General features: G+C 31.8%; 1 protein-coding gene across 1 annotated transcript; it reads left to right on the forward strand.

Annotated features, from left to right (window-relative positions):
* Window positions 1–202: 202 nt before the first annotated feature.
* LOC146939376 (putative LRR receptor-like serine/threonine-protein kinase At1g06840) lies at window positions 203–13,709 on the forward strand. Its single transcript, XM_085757462.1, has 20 exons — window positions 203–486; window positions 2,027–2,177; window positions 6,351–6,422; window positions 6,605–6,676; window positions 7,057–7,200; window positions 7,346–7,417; window positions 7,625–7,696; window positions 8,080–8,154; window positions 8,408–8,476; window positions 8,605–8,673; window positions 8,820–8,891; window positions 8,990–9,076; window positions 9,871–9,939; window positions 10,318–10,802; window positions 10,935–11,093; window positions 11,575–11,858; window positions 11,989–12,040; window positions 12,296–12,546; window positions 12,793–12,927; window positions 13,260–13,709. Exons 1-20 carry the CDS (start codon window positions 372–374, stop codon window positions 13,548–13,550), a joined length of 2,796 nt encoding a protein of 931 aa, XP_085613588.1. The 5' UTR covers window positions 203–371; the 3' UTR covers window positions 13,551–13,709.
* Window positions 13,710–17,271: the final 3,562 nt, after the last annotated feature.

A 17,271-nucleotide genomic window follows, 5' to 3' on the forward strand; every position in this document is an offset into this window, starting at 1 on the left:
GGTGCTTCAAATATAAAACATTTATAAAGATTAAAACTATGTTATTTTCCACACTTGACTTATGTCATACCTCTCCACATAATCCTCAATATTTGTTTTTATCAAGTTTTTTTAATGTATCTAGTCTAGTACAAAGTTGAAATTTTGAAAGGGATGGTTTACTTACCTCGTATTTTCTGCTACATTGTTTTGGTGACCCATTAAAAGAGAGACTAATATTAATATCCACTATAGTTCTTACATTTTCACGTATAATCTCTTTGGTACTCTATCTCATAACCCTAAGCTTTAGCTTACTTTGTTCATTATTATGTTATAATAAGTTTTTGCTTCAAAGATAAGAGTTTTGGTGTTCTTCTACTTCCCTAGGAATGAGTCTTTCAAAGGGTTGTTGCAAGCATGGGGTTATCTTCATCATCTTATGGTTCTGCTGCTGTTTGATACCGGCTGCTGCGCAAGTTATCAATGTCACTGACCCTACTGAAGGTCTGTATGTGTGTCTATTTTAGTTTTTTTGGTGTTGAATGGTTGTTTCGTTTATATTTGTGACCGTCGATTCAGAAGCGTGCACAAGTTAGCAAGTGTGCACTTTTTCATTTAGACGAGCTTTCTATATAATACATAGGCATAATAATATCCAACAAACTCATATAGTTACTTGCATAACACGTAACTTCTCAAATACTAACTAACAACCTTGCGTTAATCTAAAGTATATACAGCATAACACCTAAATACTATATTGATTAACTAGCACATCCTCTAGACCTCAAAAACCTATGCATTTGAAAAATTATAGTTCAATAATAACAAAGATTCACTATTGAATTAAAAATAGTACTAGCTGATGACATCCTGTCATTACGTAATATTAGGGACTTATTGTGACATTTTGATAGAGTTCTCATGCAATTTATACTGTTCTGGAGTGCAAAAAGCTTAAAATTTGAAGTCTGTTCGAAGGAAATCGCGCCACGCCAATTTCAAGCCGTGCTGCGATTTTTGAAGCAAAATTACACACTTCCTGTAAAGAGGAAATCGCGGCACGCCATTATACAAGGCGCGGCGCGATTTTGATGGGTCAGGCCCATGACTTCTATAAATACTGCACTCAATCTGAAGAACAAGGGTTACGATTTTGGAGAGCAAAGTGCGATTTTGAGACATCGGAGACGGCTAGAAGGGCGATTTCTTCAACCTTTTACCAATTCATGTATGTTTTAATTATTTCATTGATTATGCTATTTGTAAACTCGATTATGAGTAGCTAAATCTCTTAGAGATTAGATCCGAGATGAATCTTTGTAACCCTAATTGACACATGTTGCTGTGAAACTCTATTTTGTTTATGAATTCAATTCTAGTTTATTCAATTCAATTGTTCTTAATGCTTTTTATATCTTGATCACATATAACTTGATTTCGTGAGAATGAATGACCACTGACCATGGCTCTCAACTTAGACCTAATTGAATTGTTCTAATAAACAGGGTTAGTCTAGGAATAGATAATCGTTTGTTAGTGATAATAGGTTAACGTTCGGTAAAACCTTCAAGAATTATTAGACCACCTAAGGAATTAGGGGCTGTAGTTTAAGAAGAGGGTCCTAACTCAAGGGATTGATTAGGGCTAATTTGTTAATCATCGTAAACTAGAAGAGGGTTCATAACAAATAGGTGCAGTAGACCAATTAGGGGAACTTAGAGGATTCGACGGATCTGATCTCATCTCTCCCATATTTTCTTAACCAAATCTTTATTTTCTGTTACTTGATTTAATTAAAATCAAACCAAATCTACTGCCTAGTGGCAAAATAAAATAAATTTTATACATCCTATTTTTTATTACGCAATTGAATTATTGAAGTTAAAAACAGTCCTCGTGGGAACGATATTTTTACTACTTCGATAGTATTTGGTGCACTTGCCAGAGATCTATCACTAGCTAGAAACCATTAACTGCTCATATAATGTTTAATGCTGATTCTATTGATGATATGATATATAATTTGATTTGGTGTACGCAGTGCAAGCATTGAGGAGCATATATGCAAATTTGAATGATCCAAATGGACATTTAAGCAATTGGAATGATGGAGGAGACCCGTGCTTGTCTCGCTGGACAGGAGTAGTGTGTAATGAAACAATAGAGGAAAACATTCTACATGTTACAGAATTGTATGACTTCTATATCTTCCACATGACATATTATATTTTGTTCTCCCATAAAAAAATATTTTATTATGTTTTTTTTTTCTTTTTTCTGTTAGCATATATATTAACATTTAAAATTTGATACCGAAAACATTTTCAATTTTTATGCTAAAAAGTAGCAAACTAAAATTGATAAAATAAAAAAAAAAGAAAAAAAAAAAGAAGAATATAAGGATTCGTCTTTTACAGATTATAAAAAAGGTAACTTTGACATTCAATATTTTAAATAAATAAAGACATAAGTTGTTTTGTATTTGAAATAAAAAACAGTTATCAAAAGTATTTTTTTAGAAACTATTGAAAACAGCTTATCATATGAAATAGTTTTTAGATATTTTCATATAATTATATATTTCAAGAATATGCAAAAAAACATATTAAAACTTCCCCTAAAAAAATATTAAAACTTTTAAAATTTATTTTGTTTAAAAAGTGATTTTTTTTTTTTAAATAAGGTTGAAACAAAATGACTCTAATGAGTGTTTGTTATAGTTTTTTTTTTTTGTATAAATGATTTTTATAGTGTATCATATTTTTGCGATAACTTCTTTAATGAAGATTTTTTAAAGAAAGATTGAAATGAGAAATTGATTTGAGTAGTTTATCATAAAATGTCATTTTAAGTATCTCATTTAAGTATCTCATTCATTTCGTGTGACTTTTTTGGATAATAAAATTTCAAAAAATGCCTAAAATAATAGCTTCTCATAAAACTTAGTTTTGAGAGATACCTTTTTGAAAAAAATATGTGATTTCTATGATGTTTTTTTTAACAAGTAAAAATAGATTATATTAACAGCAAAAAGGGTTCCACATAACACAAGAAGTACTAAAGAGAAACACCAGGGTCTTAAAAAAGGAGCAAAATAGACCAAAAAGATGAAAAAAGGAAAGAGGGTTGTTAGCTAATGCCCAAACAAGAGAAATGGCTAAGCCACCAACCATGATGACCGAAAGCTAAATAAAGATATTTTGCTTTCAGCCGACAATATGATAGTAACTTGACTTTATCCTATAGATAGTGAATATAGAGTCTTCCTTTTGGCTAAATATCCTATCATTCCGCTCTTTCCCAATCTCCCAAACACAAGAACACCAAATAACATACATAAAATATCGTCAAACTTTTGAACCACCTGATACAAGACCAAACTTCATAAAAATGATCTGAAATATTTGAAGGATCAACCGAAGAGAAACCATGCCAATGTCAAACATGTTGCTGAAGAAATTAGAATTCACAAACAAGAAGAGTTCAAAATATTAGACCTGAAGCAAATCCCATTATGGTAGAAGAGATATATATGCCTATCTATCTATAGGATCGCTTTCACACTCGAACCACAACCTCTTCTAGAGAGTGTGAATTTCATCCAAATGCAGGGGGTGCTGTTCTTGATCTTCTTGGTAATCGTACATGCACACGACAATCTGTATGTGATGAAAATTAAACAACCACATTTATATTTATTTTTGCCCCACCCAACTTCTCGATCAACCTCGTTTGCGAAAAATACAAAGCGTTCCTTGATATGTTTCTAACCAACTTAGACCACATCATATTTCCTTAGAACCTATGTTCAAGCATGATCATACTCGTCTTGAACGACACATATATCTGAGTATGCTGTGAATTTACCATGTTGTGAACGAATTTCCAGTTTGTACATAAATCATCCATACAATCTATTAGATACTTTTTCAAACGACAATGCATAAATTTAGCTCTATTTTTTATTGTATTTTCCATATGCATGACTAGGTTGGTCCAAAACCTCACAACTTTCTCCCTAACCAAGCCCAAACTGTAGTTTCAACATATTCCAAAAACTTAGGAAATGTATTGCATACAATTTTGAATATATCGGTTGAAATTATTAGTATATGCCTGTTGTGTATCTGAATTCATAATAGCCTCCAAACATCTATTACCATATTCAGTACTTCTCTTAATTTAATCTATTTTTCATCCTTAACTTTGCAATCTATCTTACATTTTGATCTAACATTTTTTTTTCCAATGTAATACTCATACAACAAAGTAGTAGCCTATGGAAAAACAATATCAACAACATTCAACAAAGAATTGTGGCAGTCGGTGACAACGACTTTGGGTGAAATATCTCTGAATTTCAACATATCACATAACCTCTCTAGAGCCTAAGTGACATCATCTTCCTTCTCAGATATCATATAAGAAAAATCAATAGATAAACTCGGTAGAAGTGACACTAACAAACTCAAGCTACGAAAGATGATATTTGTTGGTCTTATAAGTGGAATCCAACACAATCACAATAGATAATGTGTTAAACAACTTGATGGACTCCAGAAAATATCTCTGATATCATCGAAATCAACATAATTCCTTTAATGACACAAATACTTATTCTCAACCAATGATTTCATCAAATGCTGCATTTCTGATCTTGGACTCCTAATAGACTACCTATACATGTGACATGCATTATAAATAGGGTTAATAGGTCTTTACTCCCCTATAATATAGGTCATTTCCGGTTTTCCCCTGTAAATTTTTTTTTTATTCACACCCCAATAATTTTTTTTACCCCCTAATAGGCCAAACAAAAACCAATTTTATTTTTTTTTTCAAGAAATTTTCGTTTTTGTTTAGCCTATTTGGGGGGTAAATCAAAACAATTTTTTTTTTACAAGGGGGTAAATCAAATTTTTTTTACAGGGTGTAAAACCGGAAATGACCTATATTACAGGTAGGTAAAACCTATTAACCCTTATAAATATGCTTGATAGTATTTGCAGCTCGACCATTCTATTCCTTAAATTGTTAAGAATATGTCTTAGAGGAACTATTGAGTCTGTCAAGTCAAGAAGAAATTTACTCTCATTTGGGTTTAGATGTCTGGCAGTTTTATGACCTTTCAACTAAAGTGTCCTCTCACATTTGTGTGTTCCATTACCAACTTTAAGTCTCTAATCACTGGTAATCAACAAATAACCTTCACACCGAACAAACACTCACATTTCACTGAACTATATATATTACGCTTGGCCAACTTCTTGTACTCAGAATAGGATCCCCTTCTTTCACATATTAATGTAACAAACACATTTTAGCCATTTCCACAATTATCTGATTTTCCGATAACAATGATAAATCCTGGCTTCCTTGCTTCTTCTCGAACCTACTCCAACAACTCATTCCATGTTGGAAACTTTCTCTTAGTGATAAATGGTTCCCAATGATAAATAGAAACAAGTAGAGGTGCAACAACTGGTGGTACATTACTTGGAGGTACATCAATTGGAGGAGCATCCTCCACTTTTGCATGACCAAAAGGAATATCAATTAGAGGTGGGGGTACATCGGATTTGATGTTGCCAAAATCATCCAAAACTTGAGGTGAAACGGTCAACAACAAAGTAAGATGTTTTTTATGGTGCCTAAGGAGGGGGGCCTCAATGGGAGCATCCATAACTGAAACACTACAAAAACATAGTCAGGAAAATTGCATAGTATCTATACTATCATAGTTCAAATTATATCATCTGAACCATATTGTTAATAGCTCATATTGTAGAATCCAAACTCATCCAATACAACTATGGTGACGTGATCGAAAGGAAATTGCATAGAAATCGAACGAGGAAGGTTTTATAGCCACATTACATTTGTGTTCAGACGAAAATAATGTGTATGACTCCACTTGATGACAAAATTGATACTTCAAATCACATTTTTGCCCAAAATGGTGTGTTTTTAGAGGTTTAAGGAGTCTTTGGTGAAAAAGGCATTGGACTTCTATCAGGCCTTGGACAAACCTACATAGGGAGGTTCCGGATTCAAGAATCCAAATTTTCCCCTCCTTCAAGATCATTTGAATTCTATAATCCGAACACTATATTTTCCAATCTTTTAGATCCAAAACGAAAATAGATACATTTCAAATTATAGAAACCGAAACATGGTTCGGATTTAGATACTATAATCAGAACAAAAGGTATTTTGAGAAAGAAAAAAAAAAATAGAGCACAATAGTAACGCGTAGAGTAAAAAACGTAACATGTTAATATTATTTAAGTCAATTTAAAAAAATAATTTATTCTACCATATGTTTGACAAGCTATCGATATTAAGTTTGTTTTTGTTGATTGTAGGGAACTACTAAAATTGAACTTGTCCGGAAAATTGGCACCAGAAATCGGCAACTTAACTTATTTGAAAATATTGTAAGGCTGGTTCAGAACTCAAGATTTTAAAGTGAAAAATTTCCATTTAGCAATTGCTATAAGCCTCTCTTGCTTGAGGAGTATAAATTTTACTCATTTGAATGTTTCAGCCAATCTGCAACTTTTAATTTCATTTTTCCTTTGATATACATAATACTATATATTTTCTGATTATTCTAAAGGGATTTCATGTGGAACAACATAAGTGGGACAATTCCTGTGCAAATTGGCAATATCAAATCTTTGGAACTCTTGTAAGTTGAGCCTTTGATTCCCTATAGCATAACATTTGTTTTATTACCATTGTAAATTCTCACTTATTGTTGTAGACATAGTAATTTAAACAAGTACATATCATATACATCCTTGTTATAGTCTGAATTTAGAAATGTATCTTCTAATAAATTGATTGAATATAAATAACGATTTAAAATGGAAGATATTAATAACAAATTCAAAAGTTTGCATAAATAAATAAAAGAGTGGTACTTTTATTATCTCTCGGCCGAACGTATGGTCCCATTTCTTTAAGAATCAGATTACTTACAAAAAAAAAAAAGGATTAAACAACATCATTAAATACTTTTATTTTTTTTGAAGGAAACATCATTAAATACTATTTTATTTTGTGCAGGTTCCTAAGTGGAAATGAATTAACAGGACAAGTGCCAGATGAACTTGGCTTTCTTCCAAATCTACGTATAATGCAAATTGATGAAAACAAATTATCAGGACCTATACCTTCATCATTTGCAAATTTGACCAAGACAAAGCACTTGTAGGTTTTTTTTTATAATTTTTTTCCAATTAAAAACTTAATTCAAGAGACCTCTCTTACTATTTATATTTCTCTTTGTTTTTATTACCAAAAAATGAAAATAAAATAAAATAATTAATGTTAATTGTTTTTTCCATTGGAGAAGTCACATGAACAATAACTCTCTTAGTGGTCAAATCCCACCAGAACTTTCCAAACTACCAAGCCTTATTCACTTGTAAGTTGATGATTGGATATTGTTAACATTTATTTTATTTTATTTATAATTATTTTATTTTTTTGAATGACAAATGTAGTAATTAGTTGTTATCTTATTTTTTTTCTCCTTCGTTCAGGTTTAATTTTTTGTTGTGAGGATTCAAATTTTATTTATCATGCGTACATTATACTATTTTGTTCACAAAATGTTAATCTTGATTTGCAGCCTTCTTCACAACAATAACTTATCAGGAATTCTTCCCCCAGAACTATCCAATATGCCAAACTTGACTATACTGTATGGTTTCTTATTTTATCTAATGTGTGTGTGACAAAAATCATGTATGATTCTATATAGGCATGCATCAAACAAAGGCTTTTTTTCCTCTAAGGTCAAACAAAGAGTGTCTGTTATGTGATAGTGAGAAATAAATTTGAAGTATTAAATTTATCCCTCAAAGCCATATTTTTTTTGTTGCAATCCCATTTGAATCTTCTTGGTTGTGAGAAGTGAAATTACTAGGGCAAGTGATGGAAAACAAAGGAGTAAATTCTTTGCCAATGTTTCCCTCAATCATAATCATTCCTAGAGATATAGTTATAAATAACTGCTTTGATAAGTAGTTCTGGTAGTATAGTTAGATCTTTAAAGTGTTGTTTTGGACTTTCTTTTTCTTGTAGTCAACTTGACAACAATAACTTCAGAGGAAATAGTATTCCAGATTCTTACGCTAACATGTCGAAATTGGTTAAGTTGTAAGTCACTTTTTTAACCCTTTGTCTATAAGTAGGTTTTGCATGCTTTTGCAAGTTGAAGGAATGGATTTGAAGTTCTAGAGCTTTATTCATAAAAAAAAATTGTGTGAAGTACCAATTGATGATACTAAAATCTTTGTGATTAATTTCTCATACTATATAACAATGACAATTATGCAAAATAGAGATAGTTTTAGAGCCAAGTTTTGACTATCTCAATGTTGTTTGTTACTTTGTTTCTTGGCACTACTAGGAGCCTTAGAAATTGCAACTTGCAAGGACCCATTCCTGATTTTAGCAAGATACCACATCTGCTTTATATGTAAGTTATGCATTAACAGAAGTGATTGTTTCAATATAAGTGCAAATTTTAATTTATTTATTTTTAAATAGTGTCTACAGTAAACTCTAATTGCATTTATCAACCACTAATCATGGTCCATATTTCAGTGATCTCAGCTTCAATCAATTGAGTGAATCAATTCCTTCTAATAAGCTTGGTGAAAATATCACAACTGTGTAAGAATCTCTATCATTTTAATCATTTTTTATCTATTATTTTTGCATTGTATTATATATGGATATCATGTCAATATTCTGCACATAGGTGTTTGTTATTCAAGATAAATCTTCTTTTAATTTTTGACCCCTATTGTTATTTGCAGTATTTTATCAAACAACAATCTTACTGGAACTATTCCGTCCTATTTGTCTGATCTTCCACGTCTTCAGAAATTGTTAGTTGTCTTTGATTTATTCTTTGTTTTATTACTACTAATTATTAAGATATCATTAACATAAGATTTTTTTTTACTAATATCGTTCTTTGTGTTAGGTCGCTTGCAAACAATTCATTGAGTGGAAGTGTTCCTTCTGATATTTGGCAGAACAAGGTTTCAAATGCTGCTGAAAGATTGCAATTGTAAGATCTGAAATTATAAGTTCTACAATGTTTCTCTTCTAGCTAGATGTGTATGATTTTAGCACGTTTATGTGTATTCGTTTTTGTTGAGGAATGTGTAGTACATAGGTGCAACCTTGATATTGGTGTTTATGCAGCTAAATAATTGCATGTATCTAAACTAATGTGAGTTCATCACTATGACTTATGAGTTAATGCTTTCTAGAGTATTCCATAGCTCACTATGACTTATGAGTTAATGTTATACAAGTGAGTAAAATCAGAAAGGTCATTTGATTAAAATCAGAGAATTATTTTATCCAAATACTCTTCTTGTTATTCTAAGTTTTCTGCATAGTTGTGTAATAGATATAGTCGCTATTATGAGAGAAAGAATTGAATTAAAATATTATGATTCTATTAATGAATAAGGAGTATACATCGTCTATTTATACAAGGAAGAGTCCTCATACTAACTATTGAAGTCTAGATAGTAGAGAATCATATGCATTAGTAATAGCTTGCAATGCAAGTAACATATTTTATGTATTAAACATGAATGTGAATCTCTTATATTATAATAGTCACAATATTAACTCTCTCTCGGGCATTTCTGCATAATTTTGCAGTAGATATAGTCCCAATATATTTGTTAAGGAATATTTTGGATGTTTTTCTTGTCAATAGATTTGATTTGTTTGTATTTCCCTTTTCGTGGATGCTAGACAGTATTAGTTTTGCGTTTTTTATTTTTAATAATTTAAAACACAACAATTATACAAATCTTACATAATGCTTAGTTTCTAATCTTGCAGAGAGTTACAAAACAACCAATTTGTAACCATATCGGGCAATACTAATCTCCCTCCAAATGTCACACTCTTGTAAGATTCTCTAAATTTTTGTGGAGTTTGTACTTAAATCATAGTAGTGAAGACTATATATTTTCACATTTTTTTGCCTTATTTTTATGCATGTTCAAAGATCATAGTCATTTCGTGACAGTAAATAATTTAACATTAGATTTAGCACGTATGTTGCTCATAAAGTAGCTTCCCACGTTGGTCTATGAAAAGAGAAATGTTATTTGGAAAACATAAATGTTGTCGAACACCGTATTTAACAGTCTAGAAACAGTTGCTTTTCTTATTACTTTTTTCGCTCACTTCCAGTCACAGGTGTAATTCTATACATCTTGGAATACAATTTCAATTTTTCAATGTCCAAATAACATTACTCTTATGAAAATGATTGTATTTCAGGCTTGATGGGAATCCCCTATGCTCAAATAACACACTGAATCAGTTATGTAAAGTTCCAGGAGCTACTACTGACACGAATGGCACATCTCCAACAATCTTCAGCGACCCTTGTCCCACTAAAAAATGTTCACATCCTCATGAATACTATGTGAATTGTTCCTGTGTAGCTCCATTGATTTTTGATTATCGACTGAGAAGTCCTGGTTTTTCATATTTCCTCCCATATCACAATATTTTTGTAGAATACTTATCTTCTAATCTTACAATACATCCCAATCAAATAAGCTATACCTTCGAATTACAAGTAGGACCTCAAATACGAATGAACTTGAAGTTTTATCCTGAATATGTTGATGAAAATAGTTCTGATACTTTCAATACAAGTGAGGTCCAAAGAATCAAAAACATGTTCACCGGATGGAACATTTCTAACCATAATTTGTTTGGGCCTTATGACCTTATGGGGTTGTTTCCTTATAATTATGGTAAGTTTCAGAAACTTTCGGTTTTCATGGAAGCTTTTTCCTTGTGCCATATACTTAACAATAAATTGAACAATGAATGTTATATTTGAAATTCTCATATGATTGTCCTCATATCTCTCAATATTGTTGCAGAGACTGAACCCTCGTCGAATTCAGGCATAAGCACCGGTGCATTGGTTGGCATAATCTTAGGCTCAATTGCGTGTGTAACTTCGTTGTCTGCAATTTTTATTCTTTTAATATTAAGACCAAGATTAAGACGTCATGATGCAGTTTCCAAACCACGTCATCGTAAGTTTCTCCTTACCATGAATCAACATCCTTCACTTTCCTCAAGTGAGGCTTTTGTCATCATAAAAAATCTCGATGTCATCAGTTATGTGCTACTTTGTCTTTTACTAGACCAAATTTGAAAACTAATTATCTTTTATCATTATTCAAGTAATCTTAGTTAATGTTTTCACATTAACCTTTAATAGTATCATTTGGTATATTATCATGCTAAAATGATTGCATTCACTAATTTACGTTCTTTTGTTATTTTTTTCCTGAATGAAAACTTTTCCCTTTATATCTTTAGTCTGGCTTTAAGCACTGACACTTTAGATTGAAGATGTGTCTGGTGTATAATACTTCTATCTATGTATAATTGTTAGTGTCAAATCTGTGTATGTGTCAGTGTTTCATAGCTTATCAATGATACTAACGGAGTCCATGAATTTAATGTTTCAAGTTTATGACACAGTATATTAATATAGATTTTTATTCACAGAATCTAAGATATCAATACAAATTGATGGCACAAGAGCCTTTACATATGAAGAGTTGTCTGCTGCTACAAGAAATTTTGACAACAATGCTCAAATTGGACAAGGAGGTTATGGGAAGGTTTATAAAGGTATTCTTTCTAATGGGACCGTGGTTGCTATAAAACGTGCACAACAAGGATCACTGCAAGGTGAGAAGGAGTTTCTTACAGAAATATCAATACTATCAAGGATACATCACCGGAACCTTGTGTCTCTGATTGGATATTGTGATGAAGAGGGTGAACAGGTAACATTTGTTTAAAAATTCAGAAATTTGATCACTTGCAAGATTTCATTTTAGTATTTTGTATCATTGAATTGGATATTTGATATAAATTTTGCCAGTTTAAACATCCACAAATTCCTTTGACTTGCAGATGCTGGTTTATGAATTTATGACGAATGGCACATTAAGGGATCACCTTTCTGGTACATCTTGTGCTCCAATTTCCTACTTTATGAAATTTTTCTAATAAATTTTTTGATTTCCATTGCATTTTATTGATTAGTAACAACATAGTTTGTGTCATCAACTAGCTTTCCCAAAATACACATCATGATTTTATTTTATGTCTAACACATCCTATCAGACAAAACCTTTTTTCACTTTAGACATGAATAGTAATATTTGGATATTTTTATTTCTTTGTTGCTTCTCATTATGTCCTTAATTCTTTACTACAGTTACATCAAACAAATCTTTGACTTTTGCTATGAGATTGAAGATAGCATTAGAGTCAGCTAAAGGTCTCGTGTATCTACACACAGAAGCTGATCCTCCAATATTTCACCGAGATGTTAAGTCCAGCAACATATTGTTGGACTCTAAGTTCACTGCAAAAGTGGCAGATTTTGGACTTTCACGACTTGCACCAGTCCCAGATATGGAAGGAATTGTTCCTGGTCATTTATCTACTATGGTAAAGGGGACACCGGTAAGGCTTTCATAATTGTACTTGACTTCTCTAAGTTGTGCATGTTTGATATTAGGTACAAAGTTTAGTAATCTCGTATTAGAAATTACATGGTTAGAATTAACCAACAATAGTTCCCTAACGTCCTCTAAAATGTAACGTTAGATGGGAAATGGAGTGAAAGGTGAAAAGAGGCTCAAATAAGATTTGATCAGATAGATAATAGATGTGTATTACTTCTTAACTCACACTGTTTGAAACATGCAGGGTTACCTTGATCCAGAATACTTCTTAACTCACACATTGACCGACAAGAGTGATGTGTATAGTCTCGGTGTTGTGTTTCTGGAACTTTTGACTGGGATGCATCCTATCACGCATGGAAAAAATATTGTTAGAGAGGTATTTGCTTACCACTAGACTTAGTTTCCCTCAACATTCTTTTTCTCATGTAAATAGTATTGACTTCTTATCTCTTGAAATGTCAAAATAATAGCGGGATTGGATTCTCTGCAATTGTGCAGTTAGGCAGTCACATATCTCGACCATAGGATAGATATCATATGTCTTATATTTTGAGTTGTTTTATAGAGCTAATTTGGTGTAATCAGATATGACTTGTTTAATCTTTATTCAGTGGTCGAGATTCCTTGATAGCATGCTTCTTTTCATTTTAGGGAATTCAGGTTAATAATATAGTGTTTGTTTCTAACACTTCTCTAAATCCTTTTCAGGTTAATGTTGCATATGAAACAGGTGAGATATCTTCGTTTGTTGATGAAAGCATGGGGTCTTATCCATTTGAGCATGCAAAGAAGTTTTTAAATCTGGCCCTAACGTGTTGTGAAGATAAGCCAGAGCCGCGTCCTAAAATGGCGGAAGTGGTTAGAGAACTTGAAAATATTTGTTCTGTGATGTTAGATTCAGATACCATGAGAGATACATCTACAAGCAGTGGTAGCAAAACAGTCAGCTTTGTAAGCAGTACAAATTCTTCATCCTCAACCATACATACTACTCTGTAAATGAAATGGCGAGATCATATGTAAATACATTAGTTTCTTTGAGAGATTTCCAAAATATATGTTTGGAAGATTGCATGTTTATAATGGTTGAATAAATATAACTTTGTACATTTGATACATGATTGCAAATGACTAAATGATTTGGTTAGTTGGTATAAATCTTATGAAAAGGGTTCGGATAAATAATTTATCCAACTCGACATCATTTTATAAGTAAGTAATTCATGAATAACCAACGGATCAATACAAGATGCTAATATGTCCAATACATGGTTTTTGGCCCTGGACATGGTCGCCTTAGTTAAGGTATGAACAATGGCAACTTCATTTGCTTGTTGTCGATTAAACTTAACTACAAATTTTGAATGACTATGAATAGTGGACCTACGAGTCAATTTTACACACTATAATCCATTCACATTGAAATCCCAAACCAAATTAACACCCCGTGAGATTGGACGCTACTTTTCACCCATTCTCGTTGCTAAAAATTTCACGTTTTTTGAATTGCTTTTCTACAAAATTATAGTCTGAAAGTGCACTCTAAAATGACATAATATCGGGAGATTTTCTATGTGTACATTTACATATGTGTTATGGTTGAAAAGTTTGAGTGAGGCTCTACCCGCCCCCCAAATTGCTGCAGACACCCCCATCTATCACAAGCTATCTTCCAATAATAACACAATTTTTACGCTAAAAACCTACTCAAACAATGTTCTTCCGATTAGCAATATGGGGGCCTAAACAGAATTTCTCAAGAGTTTCTTCCATGGGACTTGGCGATGGGCTTTGTTGAGGATGAAGATGACAACAAGGCCCATTCCCAAAACATTTTGATATCTAAAACTTTATTGGTACCCCCACGCATAGTTCCTATACTCTTTCAAACTGTTTTTTTTTTTAGATAGACGAAATGGAAAATAGCCATTGAATTCACAAACACAAGTGAAAGGGTCGGAGTTGGAACGCCAGTTATGTCATTCAGCCTAACAATTCCAACATTTTTGCTAGTTGAGGCAAGACTTGTGGAACAAACTCATTAAAGTTACGAGAAAAAAAAAATCATTCAACTATTTTAACAAGAATTTAATTTTCTCTAAAAATTTTGGAATTTCAAATAATCAAAAATTTTGGATTTTTCACATTTTAAAAATTCATAACATCATAATAAAGTTAGTGTCAACCATGACCAATGCTACACGTAAAAGCATCATAATATTGTTTGCTGGTACTCATTGTTGGAACTAGTTTCTGATTTAGCGTCGCGTATGAACCACACTAACTTTTCTTAAATAAATGTGAAAATTCATTTATCTTCTAACTTTATAAAAAAAACAATATAGAATTTCAAATTTTTGAAATCATCATAATATAGTTTTTGTCTCAAATGTTTACTGTGAAAAATATAGAGGGTGTAAAACTTGAATTTTATGAACATTGTGGAGGTATGGAGACTTTTCTTCATTTTAGTATTTGAAACAATAAATATCACATCATTAACAGATTTTTCCAGGCTAATCATGAGATCGTGGGAAAGCAACCCGTGAAAGAATTCTACAAGTGATTAATTAATTAACAACACAATACCCATATCATTTTTATGGCACGGTTGAGAGGGACCACTATGTTTAAGTATACGAATCCCTACAAAAAATGTTCAAGTACATGAAAGAAATTAATTGGATACATTTGCTTGTACAATCTTATATGGCTGCATCTTAGTTTGAAATTAAATCCCAATTTAATTTTGATTTGTGACCAATAACCAATCGCAAGCATGTAACAAATTTTACTCAAACATTTTTGCAATATTTATTAAATGCCTGTGCAGTGGGACATAGGATAAAGAATACCTGTCCATGTTCTAAATTGGATTTGATGTTAATATAGAGAAACCATCAAGTCTTTAGGATCAGCCAGTTTATTATAAGGTGGCTTATTGTGATATTATATTATTGAATCAAGTTGGCATGCGATGGCAACAATTAAGATATGATTTAGGTACTAAATACTCTTTTAAAAAAAAAAATAAGTACTAAATAGAAGTAATCTAAAATTAGGTACTAAGGGCCCGTTTGTTACGAATTAAAATAAAAGTGATTTTGACATAAAATAATTTAGAGATTATATTTTAGAGATTTTGTGAAAAATCAGAATCTATTTTACGTTTGTTTACCGTAACAAAAATCACTTTTTTTAAACAAATAATCTAGTTTGTTTGGATACAACTATATAAAAGGGATTTTTATGTTACAAAATTAGTTCAATCTTTTAAATCATATTTTCTCTCTCCTCTAAAAAAAATCTATTTTTTTAGAAGTTGCTCTTAACAGCTTCTCATTTGAAGCTGTTTTTGAATTTTTTTAGATTCTGATTTTTTTAAAAATCTATAACAAACAGATGCAAAACTCTTAAAAGTGATTATTTGTTTAAAAAAGTGATTTTTTATTAAAAAAATTATAACAAACGGGCTCTAAATATTCTTTTAAAAAAAATAAGTACTAAATAGTAGTAATCTAGAATTTGCGATAAAAAATTCAAACCATATCAACTACTTTTTGGCTTTTAGTGTATCATGCCAATTAGGTATCCTCCTCCATTCACATTCATCTGGTTATAATTCAAATATCGGCTGTATACTTGATTGGGAAGAAGCTTGACTGAATTAATTTGTTCCTATATTTAAGTAGGCTTGATTGAAATGAAATATCAAAGATTATTTAATGAGTGCCTTTATAATGTATTTTTTAGTATGACCTAATATTAAATTTGATTCATTAAACCGTCAAAATTAAAGTTCGAATTGAGTATACTTTTGTTTTTTGTTACAAGGCTAAGAATAAAATAAAGAAAATTAAAGAAAAGGATTGCAAGCATATTATGAAGGCCCGACGGAGGAGAAGTGTAAACCAAGTGGTTAATATCAAAAGAAGCATTAAGCTTGTACAAGAAATCATCACATTGATTACCTTATTGAAGAATGTGGATGATTATAAAGTGACTATCTTCTCGCAACATATCTTTAATGTCTAAAATCAACACAACATGCTTACTAGGCATGACAACAGAACCCATATCCGTGATTACCTACCCGAATCAAACCTAATTTGACGGATTTTCCCTGTTTTGACTGGATTTGGGTATGGGTTTGAGTTTTCTCCTATTTCAAAACACGGGTATGGGACGGGTAACAGGCATATATGTACCCACCCCGAACCCATACCTAAACCCGTCCCGAATGCAAAAAACTACTTTATGTTGATATGCCATGTTATTTTATTTGATAATTGTCATGTTATAAAAACTATCATTGATATTTAAAGGAGCAACTAAATCAATCGGTCTAACAAATATTAAAGTGAACATATTGCTGGATAATGCATTACAACATTTCTCCAGGGGTTGCAAAAAAAACTTCTATTTTTTATTAAAAAAAAAAAATCAATGCGGGGACGGGGATGGGGTGGGGATACCCGAACCCGTCAGGGACGGGGATGGGGTTCAATTTCTCATCCCCGTTGGATATGGGTAGGGTAACATAACAGGTAAGTATATGAGAATCGGGTATGGGGATGGGGAATGTAAAACCCGTCCCCACCCCGCCTCATTGCCATGCCTAATGCTTACGAACCTTGTTTGGAGAAGACTCAATGAGATTGATACATAGTGAAGAATCAATATAGCAGACCGAGTCGTGGATGTCATAGCCTTTGCAAGA

Source organism: Medicago sativa, chromosome 3, assembly GCF_051527215.1.
Source record: "Medicago sativa cultivar Bolivia chromosome 3, Bolivia_mono, whole genome shotgun sequence".
NCBI lineage: Eukaryota > Viridiplantae > Streptophyta > Magnoliopsida > Fabales > Fabaceae > Medicago > Medicago sativa.